Source organism: Lepisma saccharinum, unplaced genomic scaffold (assembly GCF_977018435.1).
Source record: "Lepisma saccharinum unplaced genomic scaffold, izLepSacc3.1 HAP1_SCAFFOLD_1173, whole genome shotgun sequence".
Classification (NCBI taxonomy): domain Eukaryota; kingdom Metazoa; phylum Arthropoda; class Insecta; order Zygentoma; family Lepismatidae; genus Lepisma; species Lepisma saccharinum.
The window spans coordinates 2,231-21,633 of record NW_028143812.1 but is presented as its reverse complement, the minus strand read 5'-3'; the positions used below and the strand labels follow the sequence as shown (position 1 = coordinate 21,633).

Genomic DNA, 19,403 nt, shown 5'->3' with positions numbered 1-19,403 from the left:
TCCACTTAACGGGGTGATGTGTGGTCAGCACAACAAAACCCCAGTCAGAGGTTTCCGTGACCAGGTTACACTATTCATATGTAGCTCCCCAATTTCCTCAATTGACTGCCGGTTCCATACACAGTGCAAATTCTCAGGAAAAAAACAACAACTTGTTATGCTTCCCCCAGGAGACTTGAACCAGTTAGACCACATGGCTACAGTGTGGGACAGACATTTGATAGTAGCTTAAGCTTTTAATTGCCAGTGTTAAAATTGTGCCATGTAGTTTGACCATACGACAATTCCAAACCATCTGGTGTATAAATAATTAAATCCAACATGGAAAATATACCACAAATGTATCCCATATACCTAGTCTTACCATAAATACTGTCCCAACGTTTGAGGGTGGCTGTACTTCCACCCGTACAAGCGAGAGACGGCAAGAGCGGTAGCGTGAAGCGTGAGTCATTGCTTGTTGAGCTGGTCAAGTGGAAAGGTGTCTGTTGTAAGTGTTGAAGATGGAATGGGGTGAGTACGAAAATCGTGTGGCCGTGGTAGCGTTGCGCTGTTGTTGACCCAGATGCACAGTTAACTGTGCACCTAGCATCAGCCAGAGAACTACAAACAAAAGACACACGCCAAGCATCAATACAGCAAGTTCCAACGAGGATGGTGGCAGTGGCCACTGAAATTAATCCAAAAAGAAAAAACAGCTTCGTGGATAAAAGTGAGTACTAGTTTCTCTGTATTTAAGTGTAAATATTGTGTAAAAATAGGTTTCCACAAATCATCATTACCTCCTTTTTTGCAGTATATTACATACTTGGAATCTCTTTCACTATACAAAATCTCAAACTGTTCACTATTAATGCAAAACACACGTGCTACATACACAAGCATAGAAAGAACAAAGAAACAGCTTTTGTACTGTCCTCAAGCGGGCGAGTTATGAACTGATATGTCTAATGTTTTCAGCAAAACAATGACACACAATGCAGAAACACAACCACATTTCCATGAGGACTAAAAAATAGAACGTATATGAGTGTGTGTGTGTAGCTATTTATATTATCAATCCTCAATTTGTGCACAATAGAGGGAAATGTAAATAAATATCCATTCTCCATGCCAAAAGGGTTAAAATTATAATAGCGGTTATGCAACAAACATTGTGATGTGCATTGTACATCAATGTAAAGATAAGAATACATCAATATATTACCCATATCTTACAAAGAATAAGGTAGAGAATGACTAGAGTAAGGAAATTCTGCATTTTTCAAGAAAATAGAACATTTTGGTTCTGAAGCTCAACTGCCACACTACTGGGATCCCAGCAGCCTCACATGACTGCAACTGGGAATATTTTCGTATTTGATATGCTGTAAAATAATGTAAACAAAATACCTACATCTAATGCCAATGATTGAAAAAATAATAACCAAATTCAAATTGTTTTTTTTTTTTTTTTGTAATTCCAGCCAAACAGATATTACAATTTCAAAATGGCAGAGCATATAAGAGAAGGCTCTATTCATATGATTCTGAATGCCTGCTTTCAAGCTAACAAATACATTTACATATTACACTTCCAAAATGGCATGTGGTAAAACCCATGGCATAACAGCCCTTGAGGGCCAATGCCTACCTACTGACTGCGGTCTCACTCCACTAGAGATGGGAGATCATCCATCCACTTAACGGGGTGATGTGTGGTCAGCACAACAAAACCCCAGTCAGAGGTTTCCGTGACCAGGTTACACTATTCATATGTAGCTCCCCAATTTCCTCAATTGACTGCCGGTTCCATACACAGTGCAAATTCTCAGGAAAAAAACAACAACTTGTTATGCTTCCCCCAGGAGACTTGAACCAGTTAGACCACATGGCTACAGTGTGGGACAGACATTTGATAGTAGCTTAAGCTTTTAATTGCCAGTGTTAAAATTGTGCCATGTAGTTTGACCATACGACAATTCCAAACCATCTGGTGTATAAATAATTAAATCCAACATGGAAAATATACCACAAATGTATCCCATATACCTAGTCTTACCATAAATACTGTCCCAACGTTTGAGGGTGGCTGTACTTCCACCCGTACAAGCGAGAGACGGCAAGAGCGGTAGCGTGAAGCGTGAGTCATTGCTTGTTGAGCTGGTCAAGTGGAAAGGTGTCTGTTGTAAGTGTTGAAGATGGAATGGGGTGAGTACGAAAATCGTGTGGCCGTGGTAGCGTTGCACAAGGTAGGCAAATCACCATGGGAGATTTTCAAAACCCTCCAGAAGCTGAAAATCTCCAAGAAATTTGTGTACCGCACTATCCAGCGCTTTATTGAGACTGGTACTGTTAAAGATCGCCCACGGCAAGGAAGACCACGCACAGTACGAACACCAGAACTTGTGAAAGCAGTGGCGGCACGAGTGCGACGAAATCCTGTACGGAAACAGTCAGTGATGGCTCGTGAGCTAAAGATTTCAAAAATGTTGATGTCTCGTACGTTACGCAGTGACCTGGGACTCCATGTCTACAAACGACGCAAAGGACATCTCTTGACAAGTGAACTGAACCTCCAGAGGCTCCGGAAATCAAAGCGGTTACTTCAGCGTTACGCGGCAAATGGGCACCGTCGAATCCTTTTCACTGATGAAAAAATGTTCAGTGTTGAGGAGACTTTCAATGCCCAAAATGGCAGGGTGTATGCCACATCCTCTCGGGAAGCTGCTGACAAGGCCCCCAGGATCCAGAGGGGTCACCATCCTGCATCAGTCATGGTGTGGTGAGGTGTGAGCTACGAGGGCACAACGGATCTCCATTTTTGTGAAAAGGGGGTCAAAACTTCAGCCAAAGTGTACCAGCAGACAGTGCTTGAGAAACTATGCAAGAATCTTACCGACACCATCTTCCATGGAGAGAACTGGAGCTTCCAGTAGGACTCTGCCCCAGCACACAAAGCACGCACCACCCAGCAGTGGTTGGAGGCAAATGTTCCTGACTTCATTTCCACATCAGATTGGCCCTCTGCCAGTCCAGACTTAAACCGTTGGGACTACAAATTGTGGTCCAAGCTTCAGGAGATGGCTTGCAAGAAGAGACATCCCAATATTGACAGTTTAAAGCGGTCTCTTCAGAAGGCAGCTGCGGAGTTCCCACTTGATGTGTTGCGTAATTCCATTGATGAGTGGTCACGAAGACTTCAGAAGTGTGTCAGTGCTAAAGGTGGCCATTTCGAATAATTATTTTGTGATTTTGGTTCATAATGCATCCATGCACCTCATGTTATTCTGATATTAAAATATCTCTCACCATTTTGTGTCTATTTACTTACAACTTTGGGACAGTATTTATGGTAAGACTAGGTACGAGGGTGGTTCAGCATGCTCCGCCCCTGACCCATTTCCAGTGATAGTAGAGACCTGTAATTTTATATGTAACATTGTTCATTCTTTAGACTAATATTCACAAAGTTTCAAGAATTTACAACAATTTCTCTTTTCGTTACACGTTGATGATCAGTAAGAAGTGTAGCCACATGTGAAACAATGGAAAAATCTGAGGTCCGAGCAGTGATAAAATATTAACTTAAGAAAAATCTAATACTGAAAGACATCCATGCAAATATGGTGGGAACTCTTGGAGACTCTTGCCTTTCATATGATCTAGTGAAGAGATGGTGCCGTGAATTTAAATGTGGTCGGCAGACCTGTGAAGATGAGCATGGTGGTGGCTCATCTGCAACGGTGACCACAGCAGAAATGATTACAAAAGTGCATGACATGATTTTTGCAGACCGGCGAGTGACTGTCCGCCACATAGCAGACACATGTGGCATCTCAACTGGCAGTGTGCATTCAATTATTCATAATCATTTGTTAATGAAAAAAATCTCTGCAATTGGGTCCCGAGAATGCTGACGGTCAACCAAAGGAGGACACGTCGTGTGACAAGTCAGAACCTGTTGCGGACAATAAAGGCTGACAAGCCAAAGTTTCTGAAGAGATTTGTTACAATGGATGAAACGTGGGTTCACCACTTCGATCCCGAAAGTAAACGCCAAAGCATGCAATGGAAACACCCCCATTCTCCACCCCCAAAGAAATTCAAGGTTCAGCCACCAAAGGGCAAAGTGATGGCATCTGTGTTCTGGGATGCAGAAGGAATCCATCTCCAACAGGGAAAGACAATCACAGGTGTTTATTCTGTAACCCTAATTGAAGAATTACGTACTGCCATCAAGGAGAAACGCCGCGGAATGTTCGCCCGTGGTTTGTTGTTCCATTGTGACAATGCTCCCGCCCACACCTCCCAAGTTGCGGTGGCTGCAATTCATGCAGCAGGGTTCGAAATTGTCCCTCATGCCCCTTATTTTTCAGATCTGGCCCCCAGTGACTTCCACCTGTTCCCGAACATGAAGAAACACCTTCGTGGAAAACATTTTGCCAGCGATTCCGAGGTTATGGATGTTGTGAATGCTTGGTTGCAGGACCAACCAAAATATTCTTTTTCTACTGGGATTGAAGCACTGGAAGGCCGATTGGAAAAGTGTGTTAATGTTGCAGGGGACTATGTTGAAAAGTGACAGTGATTTGGTTTTCCTACGAGGGTTCCTTCTATGTCAGGGGCGGAGCATGCTGAACCACCCTCGTATATATTCACACTGGTCATGGAAACAAAACAGCACTAATAAGGCAAGAAAATCAATTTAAAAAAACACCACCACTGCAGTGTTATCTTGATAAGTGTCTTGTTAAAACGAGGGAAATCCTACATGAAAAATATGACACACACTACATCATGTAGGAGAAACGAACACTATTCATTAATACTAACCTCTTCAACAATGACTTCTACGCCACTGCTTAAGAGTTCGCAGGGTTCTATGGGATCTGAAATATGAAAAGGAAATACTGTCAGTTATCACCAAAAGTTTGCAAAGAATAGAATATCACTATAGGTGAACAATTCATACTATTGTAAAACTATTGTATTTGCATTTCTCACTATGGTATTGTTACATGTTTTAAATTAATGGGTAGAAACATTTTGTTTAAAATTGGTCCCCAAAATAAAGAAAATTCTTCACGATATTCAGTGTTGGCCCTCCCATTATACAATTCAATAAAGGTGTGTGTTTACCTTAATGTGGTCTGAATATTTTGAGGTTTCAGGAAAGTCAAACAAAGGCGACAATGGTGAAAAAAGGCACCTGCATTATCTCAATTTCCAAGCATTTTTAACACTTGAAAGGTTTGTACTAGTTACTAGGATACAGTGTAGGGGCAGCTTGCAATTATTTTAATTATAAAGTTGTTGAGGTGTGCACACACAAACCTGTGTGGGTGTGTACACATTATTTATGATACACCTTACACAAGATCCAAAACTTACTTGTCATTACAAAGAGGGCATTTTGGACTTAAGCGTTTCTCTACTTTCAGGATGACAATCGGGCTTTAATAAAGACAGTTTAAACATGGAACAGATAAAGAAACAAAAAATGCCAAAACAAAATCATGATTAATGAAAATGTTGAAAGGATGTTTCCACTCTCCGCAAAAGAGACAACAGTTTGCAGATATTTGTTTGTTATTTCATCATGCCTATCTAGTCTGATTGCTTCTGACTGCCACATTCGATTGCATCAACAGAAATGAAATAAATGTGCACTCTATGCAAAACTGTACCCCACATTTGAACCTCCACCCCTCATTTTTGTTGCACATTAAATCAGAAAAAAATAGTAAGGATGAGTGAAGAACACTTTATTTTGGATGGGGGTGGAAAAATATACCATAGGCCTTATTAAGTCAACTTAGAACTTAATTCTTAAAATTACTATGCCCTATCTAGGTATCTGCATTTCTTCATTTTGAAACTTTGTACAAGCCCTGATTTACTGTTCAATACTTTAGTTTGCATGTTATTCACGATGACTACCCAATCTCTTCTTTAGTCTGTCGCAGTTCTTTCCACACTAAAAAATGTTACATAAAGGTTATGACGTGGGTGATATTTATTTCATTCCCCTTTCTTTTTAAAGCTAGGCATTCCCTACCAAAAATTATAAGAAGCAAGGAGTTTATGGGGCAACGACACGCATAACTGTAGAGACGAGGAGAAGGCAAATGGACAAAGCAAAGTAGTGCACCCTGCTGCAGACATCTGATAGCTACAGTCAAGTATCCCCCTTCGTGCAATTTTATTCCATATCACGTGTTCACTGGTCGAGCTTTCTTGGGGTACAATACGGACAAAGGACTTGTCTTCCTTTGCTCCACAGACTCCTGGGACAGAATAAAGTCGTAGGATAAGCTTTGATTGACTTGCTTGCTAAGTACACTTTATGCACAGAGAGGCTAACTGGGACTGGACCTACAGTTTAAGTTTAAAGCGGGATCCAAAACATTGTACACTACCACGTGCCTGCACCGGATATCGAACCTGAGACCCCTTTATTACAAGACGGCGATGGGGAGGTACCCTCGTAGGATAAGCAGTAAGCCTCAAAGGCTGTCTCTCCCGTATATCACTGTACATTGGTGACAACTCTTGCATTGTAAAACTACCTACAAATGAATGAGGTTCTTTGCTGCGAAAACGTAATGTTTCAAAATACTTTTTACCGTAAATCCAACTTGCTGCACACATTTTTTGATACGTTATTACAAATTCTTGAATATGTGAGCACAAACACTCGCAGCTGTCATACCTTAGGTTAATGCATTTGAGCATACCATCACCAAAATAAACGAAAACACATGTGACACCAATACAGTACGCACTAGATATTGTGTGGAGGTAAATTAGAACAGAAACATTACGATATTACAGGGTATTGGAAAGATAGGTCAAAGCTTGCCCCAAATTTCGTCATTTCAACAGGACGTACAGTGCATAGATTCAGGACAATACGTGTTACTGGCTATTTATACAATCCAAATATATAACAAATGAAAAATACAAAAAAACTTACCACAGACATCCAATGCATCAGAATCGAATGCATTTGGTAAGGGGACCATCTGGGGCGTTAACATAGCAACTATCCTGTTTTCAACACCAGACAGCTTCTTTAGTGGTGCTGTACCTCCTCCTGTTTTATACATTTCCATTTTTTCATCGGCGAGCAACTTTCTCACCCTCTTCTTCATATTCTCATAACACGTTTTTATTTGTTTCACTTCCCTCTTCTTCACGCCAGTTTGGGAATTAAAGTCTCGCAAAAGAAACTCCCAGGCCTTATCCTTCTCCTTTTGCGTTGTCCCATCAGTTTTTTTACATTCGACAATATCTTTATATTTGTCAACTAGATTTATCAGTACTCCCCTCTCGTACTCGGAAAAGTTTGCCGCCCTAATAACTTTCTTGTCGTCCATGTTTCAACTTTACTTTAATGAGACCGCGGGCCTCGCTACCTTATGCGGTTCTTGATTGTCACTTGTTTGAGTTAAACATGGTTTACAAGCCAACCAATCAGGTAGAGCCTTACAAATTGATCTCCGATCAGTTGAACGGAATAGCGTGAACGTCGTTTTTCGTTGGTGCAATGCAAATCTTTGAACCAAGTTCATTTAGAGTGGATTAAAATTGATCTCGTTCATCTGAACTTCGAAATAATCGGCGTTGGTGCACGCGGCCATCAGACGTTGTTGCCACATTTTCTTTACATTTCTTGTAGTTGCAAGGCGCCTCTCATTATTTTTGCTCCATAACCACGTGCGGGGTTGATTCTTTTTAACTAGTTGTGTTGTGTTATGGTGCTGTTTTGTTGCTTTGTTATAGTGTTGTGCTTCTAGTTTTTTCCTTAGACTTTGCATAATGCAAGTTATCACTCACGGCTGCTAGTGAAAATCCTAAGTATGAAGACAAAACTGCAGGATATTATTTCCTTCATGGAGAGCAGAGGTGCCCACCCCCCCCCCCTCAAAGCCAATGGCGCATTCCCCCAAAAATCATGTCATGCCCCCAGATTATATCATGTGCCCCCCCCAAAAAAATCATTCGCGCCCTCAAACCATATCGTAATCCCCACAAAGTATTTAATTACGACAGCGTGTCTACCGAAAGTAACTTTTTTCTTAACTTTACAGAACACTATACTTGATCTGCCCTTATTCCCTAAACAGGGGTGCCCATCCATCACTCATGACCACCCCTAAAATCGTTCAAAACCCCCGAAAATAGTTTGGATGAAAGTGTAATAGTTGATGTCTATTTGAATGAAATACCATGTTACATTGTCCATATTTTTTGATTGTTCGGTTTTCGAAAAAACTTAAAGCTAGCACATTGATTGGTTAAATGTAGTAAATTAAAATATGTAAATATGCATAGATATAAATAGTATTTTTGAGTGGGTTTATAAAACTCAATTTGAGTATTTAACACAAATTGTTACACAACTTAAGATAGAATAATTCAACCTTGGCAAACCAAATAATATGCTCCAGCCGTATGGCAGATTCAAATTGTTTCACGAGACATTACAGAACCCTAGCTAGAAATTGTTAACCTCAGGGCGATAACAGGGTTCCTCTTTCAAAGAACTCACCCTCACCCAGTGGCGTGCCCAAGGGGGGGGGGGGGTTGGTGGGGGTTATAACCCTTCTGTGGCCCAGTATTCCTAAGAAAAAGAATGTCAAAGGTAGGAAAATATGACAAAATGAGGGTTGACTACCAAGAAAAAGTATACGTAACCCCTCCCTTTCGACAATCCTGGGCAGGCCACTGCCCTCATCCCCCGTTTTCCTCGGGGTAAATATAATTATTTTAGTAACAAACCATAATCCATAACAATAATTACTTGGATTTTATCTTCAGTGCAAATTTAAAATTTTCCTGTGACAAGTTAGAAATACGGATTCGATATATTTTTGTCCCAAATGATGCACCTGCTTTAAATTAAGCAGTATACCAACACTAAGCATTATATTTTAAGAAGGGGTGTTATTAATGAATATGGAGAATATCGCTTGTGTCTTGTAATGCAGCTATGGTATGAAACTTCACATTCACCTCAGTAAAGCGCCAAACACGCATTCTCGCAACACATGATTGCGGGTGAAGCGAGCAAGAAAATGTTTACACCCATTTCTTTGCAGGCTTTCAAGAATATTAATTTAATGGGGTGTCAATACTTCCTTAAGATCCCGAGATATTTTGTCTTTTCCAGCTTCTCTTTTGGCACGTTTGGGGTCGAAAACGTGTACTACATACAATATCGCTAAATACAGTCTCCAAAATATAATGTTCGAACTCTCTCTCCACTACAGAAATCTCTCGACAATCCAAGGTTTAACACTTTATCAAGAGCTTCCTATTTCCTCCTTTAAATTTAATAATCAATCCTACCACCAAAATTTCCATGCTAGTTTTTAGACAGCATTGCCTCCTCCAAAAAAAAAAAATAATAATAATTCTCAGTCTCCACACCAGAATTTCCGCAACAGTCTAAGACAATAGTAATACACAAGAATTGGATACCCCCTCAATTTAAGGCTCAATCCCCCTCTAACTAAAATACCAGCCATAATGTAAGACCTAGAGTTGGATACTGCCCCCCCCCCCCCACGTTTAATTCAGAATCCCTTCCCCCAGAACCCCCGTGTCAATTAAGGCCTAATATGTAAGAGTAGGATATTTCTCCCCATCCCTTTCGATAATACCCTTAAACACTTCCTTTTTAATCTTTATTTGTATTTATTTTCTCTTTCCATATTCTTTAATTTTGTTTCTCTTTCTTTTTCTTTTTTCCTTACAATTTCCTTCTGCTTTTTCTCTTTATCTCTTCAATTTGGCAACATTGATTTCCTATTCCAGTTTGTTGCTTCTACTTCAAAAGAAAACCGCCAGCTTGGGTGTTTCTTTTAACAAAGAGTACCGCTCCCTTTGTTAACCGCTGGGGATATAATGAACGCGCGGACTTTACGGCAGCGTTTCTCTGACGACACCAGGATTAAAAATTTTCCGAGTGCTGTTTACATCATTGTAAAGTATGCAATGCAATGATCTAATAATACACGCAATTAGTGATGTCGTGAGTGAAGATCTTTTTTAAAATAAACTGAAAAATCAGACTTTCTTTCAATTATGCTAGACGAACCATCTAATGTTAACAGTAGGTCAAAACTTAACTCGCTGCTTCCGCTCCTCTTATCTCTGCTCCATCCAATGGAGTCCAATAGTGTGACGTCACAGCAGACGACGCGCTGGGACTGAGTCCTCGCAACGAGAGAACTTGTTTTCTTGGTATCCAACTCAATGCTCTTTTCCTTCGGAAGGGGTAGCTTTAATTATTGTGACAGCAGTTATGAAACAAAATTATGGTGCGTATCGTACATCAATGAAAAGATGAGATTTCGGAGAATACGTCTATATATAACATATACCTTACAGATGAGAATGTAAAGAATAAATGGAGTAGGATATCGAATAAAGTGAATGCTCCAAATGAAATGTCGGCCAATGGGCGTCGTCGGTTCAATCGTCTCACGCAGCTGGTTTCCCACCATCCATAGCGGCAACGTGGCCGACTTGAGTAGAGGAGCTTCGGGCTCTACTTCGGCTGTGCTCGGAACTGGAATGTTTTGAAAATTCATGATTTGCTTACTCTGGTTATTCTTTACCTTATCCTCTGTAAGATATGTGTGATATGTAGTCGTATTCTCCGAAATCTCATCTTTTCATTGATGTACCATACGCACCATAATTTTGTTTCATAACTGCTGTCACAATAATTAAAGCTACCCCTTCCGAAGGAAAAGAGCATTGAGTTGGATACCAAGAATACAATTTCTCTCGTTGCGAGGACTCAGTTCCAGCGCGTCGTCGGCTGTGACGTCACCACTAACGGACTTCATTTCAGTTGTACAAAATATGGAGCTATCGTGAATGCATCTGCACATGTTAGATTGCCGGAGTTGGCTTTCGTACATCTCTCGCATGTCATAATCGAAACTTTCATTTTGATAATCACAGAGAATCCTCTTCAGTATTCAGCGTTACAAACACGAGGAGCAACGAACGCCTTCGTGCATGGATTTTAGAGCGCTAAGGAGACGACCGAGTTCACTGCCGAATGAGAACGTCATAACTGGAATATCCAATCAGAGCCCGTTCGGTTTTCGTGACGTACAGCATCAATTTGGCACAACTTCTGAGGCCAATTTCTCGCAAACTAATTCGAATTAACACAAACTATTTTGCACAACGTTAATATAAAATGAATGGCATGCAGTAATGCAGTTAAATCATATTTTAGGTTAGAGTGGAAATGTCCATTGTCAACTGTCTTGAGATCTTTGCATAAGGAGGGATGTTTATTGGTTTTACTGATGTGAGTACCGATTGCATATCTGACGAGTTATTTGTTCATGTAAAAATTGTCAATAAGTAGAAACTGGATGGTAAATTTATTATTGCTCAAACTTATGACGGGTCGGCAGTTATGTCGGGGCATTTAGCGGATTTGCAAAAGAAGGTCCAGGACGAGTACCCGAAGGCGTTGGTTACGCATTGTTACGCTCAAGTATAAGTATTTAGTACTGTACCAGGAAATGAATGAAATACCATGCATTCTTATCCACTTTGCCACACAAAAACGTTAAAAGAAAACCATCCTATCCTTTTCACAACCCAGGTGGTGTTATAAATCACGCTTAGTTAACACAGTTGAACAGTACAGGGAGCCAATAATTGACTTTTTTCTAATATTTGATGACAACTGAAATGGACCGGGCAGGTGTGCACAGCATATGGATTTGTGCACTTTTTGCAATGGTTTTAACCAATATTTTTACTGAAGACATTTTCTCCTTTGAGGAAAAGTTTCTCTCGGGTTTTCGACCAGGACAGGTGAGTTGTGGAGAAGATTCCAAGCTTTCGAGAGCTAACGCCACTCTCATCTTCAGGCAGTGGCGTAGCAGCCGCCCCCGCAACGCAAGAGCTTTAGGGGCTCCGCTATGTTCTCTCTCTGTGATCCTGAAATTTTATATAATCCCAGAAATTCAGCAGTTACTGTCGCTTATTTTTTTTAAAAAAAATGGATTTACGAAACAGATACTTGGTTCCAGTAACATAACATATATGAGGACGTCTGCAATAATAAGCAGTGGTGTGATGTCTCAGCCAGAGGAGGCCAGGGGCAATTTTCCCTCTGCCCTTAGGTCCAGTAGCCACGCAGGGTATACAACGCATACAGTACTCAAAGTGCTCCAATCGGCATTTCATTGAGTGACAAATTATCAGTGAATAAAGTCCAGTCGCTGCTTAATTTTCTATCTCTCAAGACTTGAGCCCGCCTCTATTTCTTAGCAGCAGATTGCAATTTACCCTTTGATATTAGGTCACCATCGACAATGTAGAGGTCCAGCTCAACCCCGTAACTGAAATGCTATATAACTCACTACTAATGTCATGTTAGCGGCTCTTACGTTGAATCTTGGCCTGGCATAGCCAGACGATGGCTTTTGAGACCGAAGGCGCATCCACCTCTAAGTCCAAAAAAGGAGTGTTTACTATGCTTTAAACAATTTTCCCAAACAGTATTTTTTAAATATATGTGTATTGAAGGTTGATCCGTCTATATGTGTCCGAATTTAAACCTTCACCCCTGATCACAGAATCGACCGATCTGAATGATTCAAACAGCAGAAGAAAGCCAAAGGCCTCTAGTATCGTGCCAAGTTCGTGTGTGTGTGGTGTGTGCACCATGGCTCCCAAGGTGAACCGATTTTGGGAAGGCTACGTCGTAGAACTTTTCCACCCCAAGTTTTCCGTGACACAGATTCAAAAACAGTGCGGGGAAAATGGATGTGCATTGCGGTTAACGACCATCAAGAACATAATTAATTGACATAAACACCACGACGTTCCAGCACTTCGTTCACCCACAAAGGGGAGTAGAAAGCGACCGTGTACTGCGGTGACTCCACCTTTAGCTCGGAAGTTGCGCCAAATGTCCCTACAGGAAAACCCTCCTACGCAACGTGTGATGGCAAGACGAGTGCACGTGGCACAGTCAACTGTGAACCGCAACCTACGTGACAAATTAAAGCTCCGGATCAGTGGCGGCTGGCCAAGTGCAACAAGTGCAGATGTTTTCACCTAATTTTCAAATTAATATTGACATTTTTCATTTGCTTGTTAAATTAAACTATTTCCCAGCAGAACGCACACGATAATACTCAAATAACACGCCGCTCGGCGCTACGCACGTATTGAGTTCGTCCCAACCCAAGAGCAAACACCGCTAGGTTGCGGAAAACTTAGCCGGTTGTCATGGCAACGGTGACGTCACCTAGCGTTGGCCTTGAACGGGTGTCGCCTTCTAGATGAAGCAGTTCTCTCGTCGGAGAAAACATCGCATCCAGTGCTTGTGGCAAAATCTTCGCGTTCTCGCGAGATCTTGTTCCGCGTGTGTTTCGCGTTTCCTATCGTGTGTTGTGTTCATGTGTTGAGTTGTGGTTTCTACAATGAACCCAGTAAATGACTTAGTGTGTAATTTGTTGCAGACACCATTTTCCAGATGGACGGATGAAGACAAAAAAGACGTTTTAAATTGGGGGGGGGGGCACTGGCACTTACTATTTGTTTTCATTGCCTATAAATATACTTCTTCACCTGTTATTTTAGGCACGAGCCGCTACTGCTCCGGATGGTGTTTAAAAGTCGTGGACACTTCCTCACTGCGGCCCATCGGAGGGAGAGAGAGACTCACTGCAGGCGCCTCTACGAACGCCATCTATCCTGGGAAAAGTGGAAGTTTGTTGCCACACTCGATGAAGCATGGACTTATATATTCGATTGTGGCAAAATTCGAGCCATAACGTACACCCCACGAGGCGCAAAAACCCGTCCTGACTTCATCCGTCGGTGCAAAGCAAGTTACGCGAAGGGATTTCTGTTTGTCGCGGGATACTGCTATGACGGCAAGTTAACGATTCGGCTGGTGCCTAAAAACTGTAAAATCAACTCCGCATTTTATCAGCAACATATCCTCACACCAATTTATACACACGATCTGCCCCGTTTGTATGGAAATGCAATAAATCAAGTCTGTCTGCATATGGATAAGGCCTCATCAGATACATCTCGTTCTACACAGAGATTTCTGCAACAAATGGCAGCAGACACCGGCATCCAGGCAATTCCCTTCCAGGACATACCAGTGAAGTCACCTGATGCCAGTCGCATTGATTTTTACGGGTTTGGCCTATTGAAAAGAGAACTTGCATCTCGTCGTGTCACCACTGTCCGTGGCCTCTGGAAAGCCTGCCAGGAGGAGTGGCTCAAGATTCCCGTTCCTGTACTTCAACGGAGCCTCCTACAATGGAAGTTACGGTGCAGGACTATTGACAGGACCCATGGTGCTCAGATCGAGGGCAACCGCTGCTGGTCCCGTGGTTTTCCTAAAGTAGATGAGACGTCAAAATCGGACACATGTAGACGGATCAACCTTCTGTATATGTAACCTAAAACGTTTCGAACAAAAAATACAAAGGATCAAGAACAAAATAGTTGGCTGTGTGAACCCTCCACCCTCCTTTAAAAATAATCCTTGCTGTGCCACCGTGTTGAAGTAAGAGAAAATATTTCTCATTTCTTCATCCAGTTATTTATCCGAGATTCAGACCACGCTGATTTATGTAGTTTTGACAAACTACTAAACTGATATATAGCCTAAGTCGATGACAAACAATGGGAAGGAAGGGCTAAAGTTAATTAATTTTACAACTGGGTGTGGGTTGCTAACTATTGTGCGTCCGTCCCAACACGTTAGCTATCAAAAGCTTGGAATATTTTTGGCATTTACTGAGGAGAAATATTATGCCCCCGCCCCCCTCTTCCAGGTTGAAAAGATCGACCCTGACGTTTGACAAGTCTTGCGATGACTACGTAATATTGTCACGCTTCGCCAGTGGTAATAATAAATATCATGCGCATGTGGCATTTTTCTGGATTGTTTTGTTCGGGTTTCTCAGATTCCGACACCCGCCATTGAATTGCACATACTCACAACCGGAGAAAGGACATAAAACTTAGTGTAGAATATAACATTTTTATATTGTCAATCTACGGCAGCTGGGAACGATAATGGCACCAGTTTTGTGCTCTTTGCAGTAGCGGCGATTTGGTGCCAAACCTGGGGATGGTAGCGAGGGGGGGGGAGGGGGGCGACAAAGGACAGTTTACTTTCTCTTGGTAGACAAATCTTAATCGTCGCCACTGGCACTTCCTGAATAAAAATATGCTGCTTAGCGCGTTCTAGCTACCCTGCAGTTACACTTTAATATGCACTTTAATGCATTAATTCCCAGCTTCACAAGAACTGGGCTGAGCATGGGTGTTCTTTATGAGTGTTCCTCCCTTCCTTGTCGTCCTCATCGTCGCGATTTGACAAAAGTTGCAGAAAAAGGAGACTAAATAAAAAAAGTGGCGGAAAAGGGACGCTAAATAAAAAAAAACAACATGAATGTCATTAACGGAATTTACGATTTTCAACATTATCTAAAAGTTTTGCGAAAGACTCTTTTCTTATCGATTTAAACGAAAAACTCTTAACTTCGATGAAAATATAATTTGCACAGAATCGCGCAGTCAACCAAAAACGATGAACGAAATTCTCGACTGATGATAAGAAAGGTCTTTCACAGTCAGTACGAATATCTGCTGTTTTTGTCGTTGCTGGTTGCACCTCATTTACGATCTTGACGGTGTAACGATAGTGCATGTCGTGTGTGAAAACGCCCGCGCGTTTGAGTGTGACAATGTATTGAGAGACTTGTGTATTTGTGATGTCATTAAAACAATTGGTTTGTCAAGTCGTCGTAAGAGATTTAAAAAATATTTGTTGCATTTGTAATTGTAAACTAGGGTATGTCTGATAAAAGGAAAAAACTCTCGGGTGCAGAATATCGTAAACGCAATCGAGGAAAAGAGCGCAATATAAGTAGATAAACAAAGTGGAGCTTTGCACAAATTTCTGAAACTTGAGGCAAGCGATGTAGTGAAAGCCGAAGAATTCGAAACCGGTGATTCTGAACTCGTGGCAGGTTGTTCTAATTGCGATCCTGATGATAATGGTGTATTTCAGCAAAAAAGTAAAACAATCTCCTTTTGTCGGTGCTCAGGATGTAGTGGAACTGTTTGAAGACTATAGATCCAGCAAAATAGAATTATGATAGAATCCACAGAACGTAGCTGGTTTATTCAATAGAAAAAATTCTACCTTCTGCTTTTGTTGTAAGTTGTTCTGTAATAATAAATTCTCACTCACAACTGAGGGCTACAATGATTGGGGACACTTGTATGTGTACCTTAATGAGTACGAAAGATTTACGAATCATTTACAATGCCCCAGGAAATGGGTTGAACCTTCGTCACGTCTTAAATTGCAACAGACGATTGATTCCGTGCAACAAAAATTGTTCGATGCAGAGGCCCAACACTGGAGGAATTGCCACGGATAACAAGCTTAGTTGTTCATACATTGCGTTTTCTTTGTACATATTTTGGGGTGGGCGCGGCAAGAAGTAAAATTGCACGGGGCGGCAAAATTCCTAGGACCGGGGCTGTTCATAAGTCCACAAGTAACGAAGCTGAAGGTTAACCCGGAAGTGAGGATGGACAAATTAAATACCGCATGATAAGTGGCTTTACTTCGCCAAAAATTTCTGCAAAGTAAGGTGCGCCACTGATTATGGCCGAAATTTGTACTTGACTTTAGTAGTAGCCGGAAATGGTATTTCCGTTTCCTCCAGCTGTAAACTTGTTATGGTGATGGCGGTAGTTCTAAATCGTGTGATTATTTTAGCAAGAATCTTAAGAACTTTAGCAGTGACTTACTCACAAATGGTAACCTGCACCTGTTTTAGTTGTGTTCGAAATTTTTTTTGTTTTATTGTGCAGATGTCAGATTCACATTAAAATATTTTTCTTGAAAGTTAGTTGTGTAGGAATCTGTTGCGGACTGGCAACTATGCTCACTTTACGCGGGATTGAATAGTCTGTGGGTATCGGGTAGAATGGCTGTCTCGAGGTGAAGACGTCAGTCATAGAAATTTGTACAATTTTGTATCTTACCGTTTTGGCAGTAATAAATAGTTGTTATTGTTAATATATGCGTCGTCGTATCTGTAAGATCCTAGAAACGGAACTACAGTGGTAGCAGCCTCGTGGTTAGCAGAATGGCAGACGTGAGTAAGATAGAATTACTGAACAATGGCAACTATCATGTCTGGGCACTGAACAATGGCAACTATCATGTCTGGGCACTAAAGGTAAGTGCAGTGCTGCGAAGTAAGGGATTGTACAAGGACGCAATATTGAATGATGAACCAACAGAAGAAAAAGCTAGAATTGTTTGGGAAAAGAAAAATGACGAAGCTTTTGGTGTCATAGTTGTTACTTTATCGCCCGACCAGGCTGGACTGTTCATTAACGAGACATGTGCAAAAACAGTGTGGGATGAACTTAAACGCATTCACACGGGAAACACACAGGACAAAATAATAGATATAGGTGTGGAAATGAAGAATATAAAAATGGGTGAGAAGGAAAGTGTTGACGAATATGTTTTGAGAGCACGAAACATAATGTCAAAAAGTGCTGCATTGGGTCAACCAATTACGACACGAGAAGTAGTGTATCATATTGTACGGGGTGTTCATCAAAAGTATGAAAACGTCGCAGCAGTATTACGAGCACAAAGGGGTGCGACAATTGAAGAAGTGCAAGATACTTTAAAAGAAGAAGAGGTTAGGTTGCATAAAATGGACTACAATGAAAAATCCGAACAGGCATACAAGGCACGGGATAAGAAGTATTGGAAGAATAAAGAAGCTGTGCGAAGATGCTGGACGTGTGGAAAAGTAGGACATTTTTCGAAAGAATGTTGGCACAATAAAGAAGGTGGGAAAGCTCAAGCTAGGAGACCTTCTACGTCTACCTCTGCATCTACATCTTCGAAAACACCGAAGGGAAAAATGAAACAGACTGGATTCACATGCGAAGACAACATGGAAGCTGCTTACAGTGTATACGACATGCAGGAAGACAGAAGAGAAGTGCAGGTATGGTGTATAGATTCTGGTTGTACATCTCACATGACAAATAAAGAAGACTGGCTGATAAATAGAAGAGAAGTGCAACTTGCGGAGGAAGGAAAATCGATGGAGGCCAAAGTGCAAGGTGACATTAAGGTATCAACAGTCACAAATGATGGCCAACTTCACGATGTGTGTATTTATGATGTATTATATGTACCTGATTTGCGTTTGAATTTATTGTCAGAGGTTTGGTGAATCATGATAATGAAGTGTTGTTTTCCAAAAATAGTGCAAGGATAATTGACAAAAATGGCATGTTAGTGGCAGAAGCACAGGAAAAGAATCGTATGTACACGTTACAAACGTATGTAAGATCAGATGTAAGTCATTGTAAGGATGCATGCTTAAGTATGGAAACTAATGTAAACAATGAAAAATACATGTGGCACAGAAGATTAGGTCACTTAAATGAAAAATATTTAAATAAAATGAAGGATAGTGATATGGTAAGAGATTTAGATTTTAAGCAAACTTCAGAAAAATTAGAATTGTGTGATGCATGTACAAAAGGAAAAATTGTACAACTTCCTTTTAAACAAAGCAATGATGTATGTGAGAAACCACTAGATTTGATACACATGGATTTATGTGGACCTGTAGAAAAAGAGTCATTGGGGGGTGCTAAATACATGTATGTTATTGTAGATACTTACAGTAGAAGGGTGTTTGTATACTTTCTCAAAACTAAAGATGAAGCTTTTGATTACTTTGTAAAATTTAAAAGCCAATATGAAAAGGAAGCTAACAATTGTATAAAAAGTGTAAGGTCAGACAATGGTACTGAGTTTGTTAACAGTAAATTTCAAGAGTTGTTTAACAAAGAAGGTATTGATCACCAGTTAACTGTTCCATACAGTCCACAAAGTAATGGTATTGCAGAGAGAGCAAACAGGTCACTACTAGATATGGGAAGAACAATGTTAATTGATGCAAGGTTACCCATAGAATTTTGGGCTGAAGCGGTTGCAACGGCAGCGTACATCAAAAATTGTATCCCTACCAAGGATGGTGGCACAAAAACTGCAATGGAAAGATGGACGGGAAGGAAGCCTACAGTAAAACATATGAAAGTATATGGATGTGTGGCATACAGATATATTCCGAAGAAGTGTAGAAGCAAATTTCAACCAAAGGGAGAAAAGGAAATATTTGTTGGGTATTCCAGAAAAAGGAAAGCATACAGGCTGTACAACCCCAAAACAAAACAAATACATGAAGCTAGAAGCGTTGTGTTCGATGAAAGAAACTGTGGAGGCTTACTGATGAATTGTAATTTGGAAGAGCAACTAGAATTCAACAACTTGAAGTATA

At 40.9% G+C, this 19,403-nt stretch overlaps 3 protein-coding genes across 3 annotated transcripts; 2 read left to right on the top strand and 1 right to left on the bottom strand.

The window, feature by feature from the left end:
* The first annotated feature begins 2,180 nt into the window (after nt 1-2,180).
* LOC145983529 (uncharacterized) lies at nt 2,181-2,768 on the top strand. Its single transcript, XM_083116606.1, has one exon. It carries the CDS (start codon nt 2,181-2,183, stop codon nt 2,766-2,768), a length of 588 nt encoding a protein of 195 aa, XP_082972732.1.
* Nucleotides 2,769-4,797: 2,029 nt separating this feature from the next.
* LOC145983528 (myb/SANT-like DNA-binding domain-containing protein 3) lies at nt 4,798-7,361 on the bottom strand. Its single transcript, XM_083116605.1, has 2 exons — nt 6,959-7,361; nt 4,798-4,871 (listed from the first exon to the last, which is right to left on the bottom strand). The coding sequence occupies exons 1-2, from the start codon at nt 7,359-7,361 to the stop codon at nt 4,798-4,800; spliced, it is 477 nt and encodes a 158-aa protein (XP_082972731.1).
* A 9,810-nt stretch (nt 7,362-17,171) lies between these two features.
* On the top strand, nt 17,172-18,287 carry LOC145983527 (uncharacterized). The gene has a single exon (XM_083116604.1). The coding sequence runs from the start codon at nt 17,172-17,174 to the stop codon at nt 18,285-18,287; it is 1,116 nt and encodes a 371-aa protein (XP_082972730.1).
* The last annotated feature ends 1,116 nt before the right edge of the window (nt 18,288-19,403 follow it).